General features: G+C 36.2%; 1 protein-coding gene across 1 annotated transcript in view; it reads left to right on the plus strand.

Annotated features, from left to right (window-relative positions):
- Positions 1 to 15,222, plus strand: part of LOC306874613 (uncharacterized protein) — a 308,235-nt gene that overhangs the window by 212,528 nt on the left and 80,485 nt on the right. Inside the window, exon 31 of the mRNA XM_079424761.1 lies at positions 5,091 to 5,252. Coding sequence (XP_079280887.1) covers positions 5,091 to 5,252 — 162 coding nt within the window. The remainder of the gene's footprint in view (positions 1 to 5,090; positions 5,253 to 15,222) is intronic.

The following is a 15,222-nucleotide window of genomic DNA, read 5'->3' on the forward strand; positions in this document are numbered from 1 at the left end:
AACATACACGCATATATATATAAACTGAGCTGTGCGGGGCGGGGCTCCGCCCTACAGAAACACTTGTGACTGGATCAAACAGCAAAAGGGGCGGACTGAAATCAGCCCGATAAAGACAGAGGCCGTTTCTCAATACCAAGTTCGCAGAGTCTGGACTTCCGTCCTTTCGAGTTTGGACTTGCCAAGTTCGACTCGGAAGAACGAACTCTCGAGGACGGGAGGACGAACTGAATTCTGGGTTATGGCCCGTATCAAGTCCGCACAAGTCACCTCTCGATGCATCCTCGGTAAAAGGGGCGGATCAAGAACACATCCGGGGATTTGAACTGGACTTGGCTAGATGTGAACTTTGAATTGGAACAGTACTTGGGCAGCGACTGATGACGTTTCACAAGTCCACAAGAACACAAGTACAGACAAGTACGCATATTGAGAAACGGCCAGACACCCAGCTTTGGCTAGGGCTGCTTGCTCGTGCGCTGACCTGCTAGAAACTTCGGCTCCTCATCTGATTGCGCTGTTAAGCGCTCTCAGCCATATACCATCTGGCAAGCAACCTCTTCATCAAAGTTGCGAACAAAGAAACTTTAACATCTGAAGCCGCAAGAACTGAAACAAACTTGCTAAGCGCATCATTACGTCACAGAGAAGGCAACCGCCAATTGCAAGAGGGCATCCCCAGTGACATCACGCAATGACCACTTCAGCAACTAATCCGTACCCGGGGTTCCCTCTACCAGGAAAGTAACGAAACAACTCAGAGCAAGTACAACTATCTGCATATCTTACTGAAGCTGGCTGCATTCATCTTTAAAAGTAAAGATAAAGTTATCTGTTCGTGATTTGCCCCTGGTATGCCTTTTGAAATAGCAAATAGTGCTATTCTTTTAGTCTTCAAATCAAAACAATTAATTACCTGCAATGTGTGTGTTTGTGTGTGTAAGTATTCTGTTTTGTGTTATTTAGCTTAGTAGTATTGTAGAGTAGCAAATAAATTTGACTTATAAAGGAATCTTTTGTCTGGTGCTCTGTGATTTTCAAATCTGAAACTATTTGCCAAAGATCGCGTTACCTATGCTCAAAATTACCTAATCAATTCTGTATTACCGTGGCCACAGGAATAAACTGAATTGTTAAGAGATACTGATTTTAATGCTTGCTGGAGAAGTCGTTAATGAGGTATCGTTAATAAGGTATAAGTTGGACGTTTTGATTAATATCAATTAATCGTATCAATATCGAATCCATGCGACTCGATTTCCAAAAGCTAAAATTAAAATAATAGTTCTAAAATTATTACAAATAACATAAGCAAACTGTCCAATGCCATCAGATAAAGATGCCAGGACAACGGCCAGACACCTCTGATAAGGCAAGAAGACGACCTTTGGTACAAAGGACAGGACTTCTCATTGGTCAAAATGCAGTTTCTGCCCTTCACCCACCAACAGACTGATTCCTAAGGATTTGGCCTGTGATCGCCATAAATTCCTTGGGACCTCTGGATGCAGCAGCAGTGGCTGAAACAAAGAGAGATCACAGAGATCCATCCATATCCATTCTATGTTCTCAAACCTTAAACTGATGCACACTACAACACACACATCTCATACTTGTTCAGAGAAATAAGTATTCTCAGTGATAGTGATGTGTAGTCCAACATCTTACACAAACTCAGCTGTTGATGGACAAATGAATGCATGCATGACAGTTCAATCTTTTTCCATCATGTTTGGACTTAATGTGTTAGTAACATTGCCAAAAGTATTCTGGTTGTAGTTTGGTAAGTGAATAATGCATTGGTCCCAGGGAAAGCAAGAGCTGATAAAATGTAAAAACTGTAACTTGAATGCAATGTAAGTCGCTTTGGATAAAAGTGTCTGCTAAATGCATAAATGTAAATGTAAAGCTTTAGTGAAACTTTTCTAAATGTGTGTTTGGACTATGCAAATAAGTTCCGCGGGAGGAAAGAAGGGTGGGCCAAACAATGTCCCCCCACTTTGATGGAAACCAATCACAGCCTGGAAATGGAGAAGCGCCAGACTCCAATCGGAAAGAGATAAAGGTACCTTTCCAAAAGACACTCCTTGTTCTGAGTCTGAGTCCTGTTACTGGGAAGGCAGCAACAGAAACAACCCGTTCTGAGTCTGAGTCCTGCGATGGAAGGAAGAGTAACAGAAAATACGATCCAAGTCCCCTGTCTGCAAGGGTGAGACAATAGCAGAACAACCCTATTTCTGAGTCTGAGTCCTGTCAAGGAAATGACTGCAACAGATCACCAACGTTCTTAGCCTCGGGCCCGTGAGGGAAGAGGCAATAACAGATACCAAGTCCTGAGTCTCAAGCTTCCAGGCAGCAACAGATACGACCACGTTCTAAGCCTCCAGCCTGCGAGGAAGAGATGATCTATTTTCAGACTTCATTCAGAGTCTTCGTCCTGCGAGACAACAGATGCAACACGTCCTGAGTCTCCATCCTAGAGAGACAAAGCGAATCTACCAAATTCTGAGTCTCTAGTCCAGAGAAGCAGAAGACACACAGACATCTGCATCAAGGATAAGGTCCGGCAAGCAAACCTTCACTCCAAGGTACCTTTGCTTGCGTGTTCCAGGCTAAGGACCTTCTGCACCTACTCCCGGGCCACATCTGATTTCAGATCCAGATTTTAGGACCCTTTGGTGCTCCAGGAGATCAGCATTCACCAGAGCTTTGTGTTCAAGGCTGTCAAAAATGGATTCCTGCTCCTTTCCCCACTGCATTGTTACCAGCGCAACCAGTGAATGAAGTCACTCAACTCACTGTGCTCACTCAACCACAGAGAACGTAACTATCACTTATCCAAACCTCTTTCAGAGACCTTGGCATTGTTGTATATTATCAGTATATAATTTTTCTAATTTACATTAGATATTATATAGCTGATTGCTGTTCATAGAAAATCTTTGATGTATTTGTTTGATGCATAATAAGGTTATTCACCTTATTTAGTATCAAAAGTTTATCTTTCCAGATAACGTATCTCTGACATAGCAGTACCCAACATAATCACTTGCAGTTTATGCATTTTCTGCACTTTATTCCTTTTACATTCATGGTATTCATTCAATAGATGTTGATTACTCTTGTCTGTCTTTTGTTAATAAAATTAATTTTATTACACTTGTGTCTTCCTTGTGTTGATAATGCAGTAAAGGTTTTACAAGTTAGGTATCTATGGAGGACGAGAAATTACTTAAGTATAAATAAATGAATAAATACATAAATGCAGAAATAAATGTAGAAATACATAATTAAATACATGAATTAATAAATAAATGCTGAGATAAATAAATGTAGAAATACATAAATGAATAATTAATTAAATGCTGAAATAAATAAATGCAGACATGCGTTATTTTTTCAAAAGTGTAATTTTAATTGTACTATTTCTGTACCATTTGTGTTAAACTACATTTATTTCTGCATTTATTTATAAGTCAGAAATGACAAAGAGGCCGCCATGTAGAGCATTGGATTGAACCTCCCCCCTCCCCCCCGGTGTGGGCGTGGTTTACAGATTTTGCTGTGTGTCGCTCTTGTCTCTATACTCAATCTCTATTGATGAGCCCTGAGTTTACATGATATGTGATGATCTCTGTTCCTCTGTTTTATTTGCTTATGAAGATGAGGTGACTTCACAGAATAAAGAGTTTTATTTTCTTTTGTCTTATTTTCTGCCAATATAGGTTAAGATACTGTTATATGACAGATGAAGGATGTTCTGCTGTGACTTCAGCTCTGAAATCAAACCCATCTCACCTGAGAGAGCTGGACCTGAGCGGAAACCAACTAGGAGACTCGGGAGTGAAAAACATCAGTGATCTACTGATGAACCCACAATGCAAGCTGGATATACTAGAGTTAGTAACATTAAACTGTACAGCAGTTACAGTGTGATTAAAGTTTACATTTTAAAGACAACTGGACCCACATTACATTTGTTTATAGTGTAACATTACATCTTCTCGCCTTTGTTATTGGCTGCAATTATAATAAGGTGTCTAATAAGTATGTAATTCCATTTAACATATTTGAAACAATATACTGATTTTCAGCATGTTGTTCTGCAGTAATATAAGATTTGTATCTGCTTCCACAATAAACAAAATAGATTTTTTTTTTAAAGAGAATGAAAGAGAAGAAACAGTTTCCAGCACACAGAACTAGTGTGACACGATTACAAGCAGATTATGGGAACTAAAGACTACATGACAGACTATATGGCTACTGTAGCACTTCAATAAGATAATCATCATAGATCTGAATCATTGTCTTTTCTCTTTCTGTCTTCAGTCTGTCTGGATGCAGTATTACAGAGAAACAGTGTCTCATCCTGACTTCAGCTCTGAAATCAAACCCATCACACCTGAGGGAACTGGATCAGAGTATGAATGAATTGGGAGACTCTGGAGTGAAAAACCTCAGTGATCTTCTGATGAACCCACAATGCAAGCTGGAGAAACTAGCGTTAGTAATATTATACTGTACAGCAGTTACAGTGAGATTAAAGTTCACTGATTAGTGAATTTAAAGACAACAGACTCAGGTCATATCATATATATTGCTGCACCTTGCTTTATACTATTAAGTTTCCATGATTTATTGGTGTATTAGTGACTACAGTATATGGCAATTACTCATGATTCATTTAACTAACACAAACTTAATATACAACTAATTCATTGTCTTTCTCTTTCTGTCTTCAGTCTGTGTGGATGCAGTATTACAGAGAAACAGTGTCTCATCCTGACTTCAGCTCTGAAATCAAACCCATCACACCTGAGAGAGCTGGACCTCAGTATGAATAAACTAAAAAACACAGGAGTGAATCACTTATGTGACGTACTGAAGGATTCACACTGTAAACTAGAAAGATTAAGGTCAGTATCATTCACATACAAGAATCAAAATGCTTAAAACCACTTCAACATTTTAAACCAAAATACTTTATTCTCAATATCTTACAGTACAAACAGCGAGATTCACATTGTTTGTGTAAAATTCTTCACTTTATTTGTAAGATATCTCTTCCTCTTTTTGTCTCTTTCTAGTCTAATTGACTGTGACATTACAGATGTTTCTTCTTTAACTCAGTCTTTAACAAAGACAAAAGCACTGCGTTTTTTAAAAGAGCTTGATCTAAGTAGCAATATGATTGGAGACTCAAAGCAGCAGCTCATTGATGTGCTACAAGACTCAAACTGTAAACTGAGGTGAGTAAAATATTTATTTGTGATAAGAGATCTTAATTTTCCTCTGATATGTGAACAAGTATTTACTGTTAAAAATTGTCCTGTACTTTTACAGTAAGGTACTGTATTTTGTTTTACAGCAATGTACTGTAATGCAACTTTACAGTATATAGAACAATGTACTATATAACTACAAAACAGCATTGCACTGTGTTTTTACAGTACTTGTAACTAATTGTGTTTCTACTGTAATTTGTTATTGTGTAATTATTATTGTGTACTGTGTAGTTGGAATAGTACTTTCATATAGTTAGTTCAATTGTGATACTACTATAATTCAGAATAACATTATCAATCAAAAGACAATCCAAACATATCTACAAAAGTATTTTTATTAAAACATTTCCACAATATTTTAGTATGGTGTTTGCTACCAAGAGTACAGTGCATCAACAATTTACAGCCATGAAAGCATTTTAAGTGTGCAAGAATATAAATGAAACAAACATGCATCTTGAGGGTTGGATTGGGAATCAATGTCCTGAGAGAGAACTTGATTTATTTTAAAACAATCTAAAAATAAAACTCTTAAAATTAGAAAAAACAGCAAGTGTCTCATAACCATCACCCCTAAATGCAGGGCATGTGGGTTGTGGCAAACAGGCCACTGACCATCTCTGTGAAGTCCTCCATTTAAACATAATTTTGGACTTAATGAAGCTGTTGACATGCAGGGTTGATGGCCATCACTCTGCACCCCTGTTCTGATCTTCTGCTCACTCCCTGTCTGCCAGTACATTTCTTACCATCAGTGGTGAAACTGAAACACAAAGACAAAACCTGTTATCCACAACACCAATAAAGATGACCAGACAGCATGAGGAAAATAGTGAATGAAAATTCTGTAGCATAGATCAGAAATAAATAAATACTGGTGAATTCAAAAGTTTATACACCTTGCAGAATCTGCAAAATGTTAATTATTTTAACAAAGAGATTATCATAAAAAATTAATTATTTAGTACTGACCTGAATAAGATATTTTGCATAAAAGAGGTTTACATATACAGTGGGGCAAATAAGTATTTACACCGATTTTTCAACTTTTCCCACTTACAAAGAATGGAGAGATCTGTAATTTTCATCGTAGGTACACCTCAACTGTGAGAGACAGAATATGAAGAAAAATAAAATCCAGAAAATCACATTGTATGATTTTTGAATAATTTATTTCCATTTTATTGCATGAAATAAGAATTTGATACAATAGAAAAATAGAACTTAATATTTGGTACAGAAACCTTTGTTTACAATTACAGAGATCAGACGTTTCCTTTAGTTCTTGACCAGGTTTGCACACACTGCAGCAGGGATTTTGGCCCACTCCTCCATACAGGTCTTCTCCAGATCTTTCAAGTTTTGGTGCTGTCACTGGGAAACACAGAGTTTCAGCTCCCTCCATAGATTTTCTATTGGGTTCAGGTCTGGAGACTGGCTAGGCCACTCCAGGACCTTGAAATGCTTCTTACGGAGCCACTTCTTAGTTGCCCTTGCTGTGTGTTTGGGGTCATTGTCATGCTGGAAGACCCAGCCACGACCCATCTTCAATGTTCTTACTGAGGGAAGGAGGTTGTTACTCAAAATCTCGCGATACATGGCCCCATCCATCCTCCCCTCAATACGGTGCAGTCGTCCTGTCCCATTTGCAGAAAAGCACCCCCAAAGCATGATGTTTCCACCCCCATGCTTCATGGTTGGGATGGTGTTCTTGGGATTGTACTCATCCTTCTTCCTCCAAACACGGCAAGTGGAGTTTATACCAAAAAGTTCTATTTTGGTCTCATCTGACCACATGACCTTCTCCCATGCCTCCTCTGGATCATCCAGATGGTCTTTGGCAAACTTCAGACGGTCCTGGACATGTGCTGGCTTGAGCAGGGGGACCTTGTGCACGCTGCAGGATTTTAATCCATGACGGTGTAGTGTGTTACTAATGGTAACCGTTGAGACTGTGGTCCCAGCTCTCTTTAGGTCATTGACCAGGTCCTCCCATGTAGTTCTAGGCTGAACCCTCACCTTTCTCAGGATCATTGATACTCCACGAGGCGAGATCTTGCATGGAGCCCAAGTCCAAGGGAGATTGACAGTCATCTTGAATTTCTTCCATTTTCTAATAATTGCACCAACAGTTGTTGCCTTCTCACCAGGCTGTTTGCCTATTGTCCTGTAGCCTATCGCTTGTGCAGGTTTACAATTTTGTCCCTAGTGTCCTTAGACAGCTCTTTGGTCTTGCACATAATGGAGAGGTTGGAGTCTGATTTATTGATTTATGTGAACAGGTGTCTTTTATACAGGTAACGAGTTCAAACAGGTGCAATTAATACAGGTAATGATAGTGGAGGATAGGAGAGCTTCTTAAAGACAAACTAACAGGTCTGTGAGAGCCAGAATTCTTGCTGGTTGGTAGGTGATCAAATACTTATTTATTGCAATAAAATGGAAGTTAATTTAAAAATCATACAATGTGATTTTCTGGATTTTTTTATATTCTGTCTCTCACAGTTGAGGTGTACCTAGGATGAAAATGACAGATCTCTCCATTCTTTGTAAGTGGGAAAACTTGAAAAATCGGCAGAGTATCAAATACTTATTTGCCCCACTGTAGTCCACAAGAGAATTTATTGAAGCGATATATTGAAGTTGAATTTATAAAAATGACCACATTCAAAAGTTTACATACACTTGATTCTTAATACTGTGCTGTTACCTGAATAATCCACAGCTCTGTTTTTTGTTTAGTGATAGTTGTTCATGAGTCCCTTGTTTGTCCTGAACAGTTAAACTGCTGTCCTTCAGAAAAATCCTTCAGGTCCCACAAATTTGTTTTTCCAGCATTTGTGTGTATTTGAAACCTTTCCAACAATGGCTGTATGATTTTGAGATCCATCTTTTCACACTGCGGACAACTGAGGGACTCATATGCAACTATTACAATTAAAATATGAGATATAAGCAAAATTAAAAAAAAATGTACTCATCTTCATTCTGACAAAAGTTGTCACCCCTGGCCCTTAATGGATAATTTTTCCTTCTGAAGCATCAGTGAGAGTTGGAACCTTCTGTAATAGTTGCGCGAGTCCGTCAGTTGTCCTCAGTGTGAAAAGATGGGTCTCAAAATCATACAGTCATTGTTGGAGAGGGTTTAAATACACAATAATGCCTGAAAAACCAAAGAGCTTGTGGGACCTGGCCTGAAGGATTTTACTGAATAACAGCAGGCAGTTTAACTGTTCAGGACAAACAAGGGACTCATGAACAACTATCAATAAACTAAACTATCAAAGAAAGAAAAAAAAAAAGAGCTGTGGATCATTCAGGCAACAGCACAGTATTAAGAATCAAGTGTATGTAAACTTTTGAATGTGGTCATTTTTATAAACTGAACTATTATTTTCTCTTGTGGGTTATATGTAAACATTTTATGTGAAATATTTTATTCAGGTCAGTACTAAATAAAAAATAACATGCATTTTGTATGATAAGCCCTCATATTTTGTTAAAATAATTAACATTTTGCAGATTTTGCAAGGTGTATGTAAACTTTTGACTTCAACTGTAAATAAAAATTTAATTAATTTAAATAATACTTACAAAAAACTGCCTTGTGACAGCAGTGGCCTTCCCAGGGTGCAAAGACAAGTGGACCACACTGTAGAGCTGCAAGAAATCAAGTAAATTTGATTCAATAGCCTACTTGTTGACGATGTATAGGCTAAAATCACATAGACAGTTGCCTATACATATGTATTCCATACACTCCAACAATACATCAGTTATTAAAAAACAAAAAAAAACATATGCTTGACATTGCTGAAGATTTTGGCATGCATTTTACTTGTCTTTGACTAATATATCATTAGTAACTGATTCAATTAATTGACCACTAATCATTTTTATCAATCAATTATAACATAATTTTGTATTTTTAACTTCAGAATCATGAATATTTTTGTTCTTGTGTCCCCATTGTCCTGTGCACTGGAAACCAGGACCAAGTTCAAGTCAATTGAAGTTCACCACCCCAAGCCCATACACCATTTTTTTTTTACCATATGTCTTATAAGTAATAATATTGGTTTTGTTTTATTTAAAGGTGGAACTGAAGAGGAAGAAGCTCAGATGAGTCTCTCTGGCTTTTCAATGCTTGGATTAAACTCATCCCTGATGATTCAAATGTTTCTCATTCTCACGTAAATGTGATTAAGATAAAAGTCTGCAATGTGAAATTTCAAATGTTACTTAAAACATTTATTTTTTTACACCATCTCTTGTACATTTTATACACAGAATATATGTATTATTGTTATGTTATTTTATTTTATATTAAACTGTGTGTCTGTTGCTAATGTACAGATATCCATTATATTTTCTTTGTTCTGTGGATGGAGTCTCTCCTTCATCAGTCCGGACCAACTAAACATTATTTTTTACCAGTTAACAGCATTTATGTACTTTTCACTTGCTCATTCTTCAAAATATATTTTTATGTTCCACAGATGAAAGAAAGTAAAAAGGAACATACAGGTTTGAAAAGACACGGGAGTGAATAAATAACAGAATTTTAACTTTTGGGTGAAGTGTCTCTTTAAGGCATTTTACAAACTTTATAATGTTTTGAAACTGGCTGATTCGAATGGACGTTCAGTGAGGTTTGTGGCTCACTGGGGCTTTTCACACTGCACTAACCACTGGTCATTGTAAATACCACTTTCAAACCTGAGATAAAGGAACATTTAACATTCATCCAGCATTTATCCAATTAACACTGACACCACAAATATACAAATAAGAACATTAACACAGGGTTTATTAATATAGGTTTACAGTATGAAATGTCACTTTATGAATACCAAAAAATAAATGTTAACCCCATCTAAATTATGACCAGCGTAAACCATGAAGCAAGACAACTCAAGATTCGGTTTACCTAGGGTTCAGGGTTGACTATTTGAAGTGTGAAAAGACTTACTGAGGGATTACATAGTATGAGATGGGTGTATAAGATGGCAAGACTACAAAACAAATATTCTGACTGAAGTACATCTGTTAAATACTTTTAATTTCATTAAATATTTATTTTTTAATACTTAATTAAAATAACAGAAATAAAGTATTTGTAAACAAGAAGAACAAAGGCAGCTGTTATGTGTGAGTTCCTGTTTTTTTTTTGGTTTGTTTCCTGTTCTTCTTAGTTAATCATCGTTCATTCGTATCACCCGTGTTTATTAATCTTCGTGTTTGTTCCTTTGTTCCCTGCCTTTATAAGTCCTCAGTTCTCCCCTTGTCTTTGGCTTGGTTTGATGTTTACTTATTGTAAATCATGCGTTGATGATCATTAAATACTCCTTACATCTACTCCTTCGTCTTTGTGTCTACAACCACGTAACCATAACAGCAACAAGGATCTCAAACTGAAGTCTTCTGTATCAAGCAGTGATGCTGAAGGTGGGGGTTTCGAGGCTTCAAAGGCAGCCTTGGTGAGCAGGAGACTTATTTAAAAAACACAAAAACTCTTACTGATCCCAAACTTTTGAACAACTGTATATATTAAATGGCAAGTAATATTAAATATGTTGAGTGACATCTGTGTCCTTTCTTTTCTTTTAAAAGAAGGCTATTTAGCTTAATGGTGGAAAAGACAGGATAGAAAGACTATAACATGTGAAGGAGGTTCTCAAGACGTCAATCAATCAAATCATTATTTCATTATCTAATATTTTCTTATAGTGTGCTTACACAATAGGATTCAATACTACAAAAATTGTATTTACTTTTATTTACATTGTAAAATTGTTAATTATAAAATGGATAGTTCCGCTCCTTGATTCTGATTGGTTGAGCCAAGTTCGTAGCTGTTGTAAATTACTCTATAAACATACACCTTTGTTTACATCTGTGTGTTGCTCAGCAACAACTTACAACAACCATTTCTGAGGAACTACATTTACATCATGATGACAACTTCATGTGTGTGGTGCACTTAGAATACTATTTACTTTAACTAGAGGTGTAATAAAAAAAGTTGCTTGAATAATGTTGTAGTTATATTTTCAAGTTGACTAGTTAAAATTGTACAAAATTGGTCAAATATTCTATGAAAATCGATTTTTTATTTTTTGCCATATCGTCCAGCCTAGAAACAAATAAAAAAACCTTCCAATTTTTTATTTCTTTAATTTTTCAGTCTTTAATTGTCTGTTCTCTAACTGAACTAAATTATTTTTATTTCTACTGTTAAAAATGGCCTCATCTTAACACCTGTAATTCTGTCTATATCCCCCTATCCCCGGGGGATATATATTGCACCTATATTATATGGCCTAAGGTAAACAGCAAACAAATGCATGCACAGCCACACACAAACACACAGAGCTGAAGGTGTTTATATGCTACACAGCCTTGCTTGGAAGGGTTACATTGTACTATGGTTTCTTTAGGACAGGGGTCTCAAAACTTGGTCCTGGAGGGCTGGTGTCCTGCAGAATTCAGCTCCAACCCTTATCAAGCACACCTGAAACAGCTAATCTAAGCGTACTAGAAACTTTCAGGCAGGTGTTTTGAGGCAAGTTGGAGCTAAACTCTGCAGAACACCGGCTCTCCAGGACTGAGTTTGGACACCCTGCTTTAGAACAAGTAACAAGTTCAAGAATGGGAACATGTTGATTTATTTTTTAGACTTATGTTGTTTGTTCTTTGTAATAGTTTCCATTGGCAGCCCAGAATGTGATTGTTACACTATAATAAAAATGCTGAAAATGTGAAGTTGCACTTCAGCTTATGTGACTTTAGTGAAACTGCTAAACCTACAGTAAATAAAATAGCCTAATTTGATCCTACAGTGTTGCTGCACATGCTTTTAGATCATTACAAATAATAATGCAAAATGATTATCTTAGAATATAATATATACTGTCTCTCGTGTCTCATAAATTATCAATAGTTAAGTATGTGGTCTCATTTGGACTTGACTTGGACTCGAACCTCTTTGACTTGGACTTGACTTGGACTCGAACCTCTTTGACTTGGACTTGACTTGGACTCGAACCTCTTTGGACTCGGTCTTGACTCGGACTCGATAGTCCTGGTCTTGGACTTGTCTTGGACTCGACAAAGGTGGACTTGACTACAGCCCTAATGGAGGATATTTTTACTTTAGGTAATATATATGGCCATAATAACAGCCAAAGAAACACACTTCTTTTTGCTGAATTTGAAGAGAAAATAAATGCCTTATTAAATTATTTTGTTAATTCTAAACTAATATTTTGGGGTGACTGGAACTGCATAAATGACCCTATTAAAGACAATTTAATAATCTCTGTTTGCACTTAAACTGTTGTGATGTGTGGAGACTAAAAAATCCACATCAAATCCAGTTCACTTGGAACAAGATTTATCTGGAAGATTTATTGGAAAGATTTATCTAAGAGATCCAGAATATTATTAAATTTTACTATTATTAAATAGTGTGGAAGAAACAAAAATAGAACCCTTGATTTCTTCTGATCATAATATGATCACTTTAGTAATATTCATAAGGAATAGATCGACTAAATTCAAACCAAATTATTGGAACTTAAATAATACACTTTTGAGTGATAAATTATTCAAAGAAAAAGCCATAAAAAGTATAAATGAAAATTTGTCAAAAGGCAAAAAGGATCAGATATATGGCAAACATTGGGACTATACAAAATTTCAAATCCGTAATATGGCAATTAAAAGGGGAAAATAATTATCTAAGGAAAAAAGAATGAGACAAGACAGAATACTTAAGGAAATTATTTTTATTTATGAAAAGGATGAGAAAACGCAAACTGATATTAATATGTTAATTGAATTACAATCTGAATTGGATAATATCTATCAAAATTTGCCACAGGGAGTCATTCGTTCTAGACGGAAATGGATAGAACATGGTGAAAGGAATACCAAGTATTTTCATAATTTAGAAAAAATAAATATTAGTATTATAATATATATAAACTTAAAATTAATGAGCAGATATCTGAAGATCCTACAACAATTTCTGATTTCTATATTCTGAACAAAATAGCCATAAATAAAATTTTATTTCTCATATAAAGGTATTGACGAAACTCAGAAAGAAGTTTGTGATCAAAATATATCCTTAGAAGAATTAAAAAAGAACATTAGTAAGTTAAAAGACAACAAATCCCCGGGGAATGATGGTTTAACAGGTGAATTTTATAAAGTATTCCAATGGTCTTTAAGTATTTAGTGTTGTTTGATAAACACCAAAATGAATACAAAAATCGGAATGGCTGCTTGAAAACGTCAATATTTTTGACTTTCTTCTCTGTGAAAGGTGCATGTCAGGAACAGAGGCCGTTTCTCAATACCAAGTACACAAAGTTCAGACAGTTCGTCAGTCAGCTCGCCTAAGTTATCTACACTGTATTACAATACGACGAAATACGATATCAAACACCACTGCCTCTTGTTGTTTTCATGTAAACATATTAATAGCCGCAAAAATGTATTTCAGGGAACGTACATGCATTACAGTGAAACAAAATTATATCAAACAGCTCTGCCTTTTCGTTTTCTTCAAAATATAAAACACAACCCTCTTTTCATTTTCATTTTTAAAATATAAAACAATGTAGTTTAGGTAATATGTGCCCATATACTCTGATTCACTGTATGTAAAATAAAATGAAATATGACAAGCACAACTCTGCCTTTTTCGTTAAATGTCCGTTTTAATGAACAATAATAGCATTATAATAATATTATATCTGTCTCCTTCACTCACAGAGGTTGACTGACGGTCTGGGAATAACACATGCAACATTGCAAGTTTATGTTAATCAGAACTTTAAAAGATGTTTGGTTCATTATCAAACTATGGTGGGACAAATTACAGTATGGTGGGCTACCATAATTAATGGGAAACACTGGGAATCTATCTGCCACTGAAAAGCCATTAGGTGAAATTCCTCATCACATGGTTTCTGTGTTTTTGAGATTTTGATTTTGATACACAATTATGCTAAAAAATGGCAAAGTGCCTGTGCCTTCTGGGTTAATATCACTCTCTGGGTTAATATCACTATCTGGGTTAATATCACTCTCTGAGTTAATATCACACTCTGGGTTAATATCACTCTCTGGGTTAATATCACTCTCTGGGTTAATATCACACTCTGGGTTAATATCACTCTCTGGGTTAATATCACTCTCTGAGTTAATATCACACTCTGGGTTAATATCACACTCTGGGTTAATATCACTCTCTGAGTTAATATCACACTCTGGGTTAATATCACTCTCTGGGTTAATATCACTCTCTGGGTTAATATCACTCTCTGGGTTAATATCACACTCTGGGTTAATATCACTCTCTGGGTTAATATCACTCTCTGGGTTAATATCACTCTCTGGGTTAATATCACACTGGGTTAATATCACACTCTGGGTTAATATCACACTGGGTTAATATCACACTCTGGGTTAATATCACACTCTGGGTTAATATCACACTGGGTTAATATCACACTCTGGGTTAATATCACACTCTGGGTTAATATCACACTGGGTTAATATCACACTCTGGGTTAATATCACACTCTGGGTTAATATCACACTGGGTTAATATCACACTCTGGGTTAATATCACACTCTGGGTTAATATCACTCTCTGGGTTAATATCACTCTCTGGGTTAATATCACTCTCTGGGTTAATATCACTCTCTGGGTTAATATCACACTCTGGGTTAATATCACACTCTGGGTTAATATCAATCTCTGGGTTAATATCACACTCTGGGTTAATATCACTCTCTGGGTTAATATCACACTCTGGGTTAATATCACTCTCTGAGTTAATATCACACTCTGGGTTAATATCACTCTCTGAGTTAATATCACACTCTGGGTTAATATCACACTCTGGGTTAATATCAC

Source organism: Barbus barbus, assembly GCF_936440315.1.
Source record: "Barbus barbus genome assembly, chromosome: 9".
Lineage (NCBI taxonomy): Eukaryota > Metazoa > Chordata > Actinopteri > Cypriniformes > Cyprinidae > Barbus > Barbus barbus.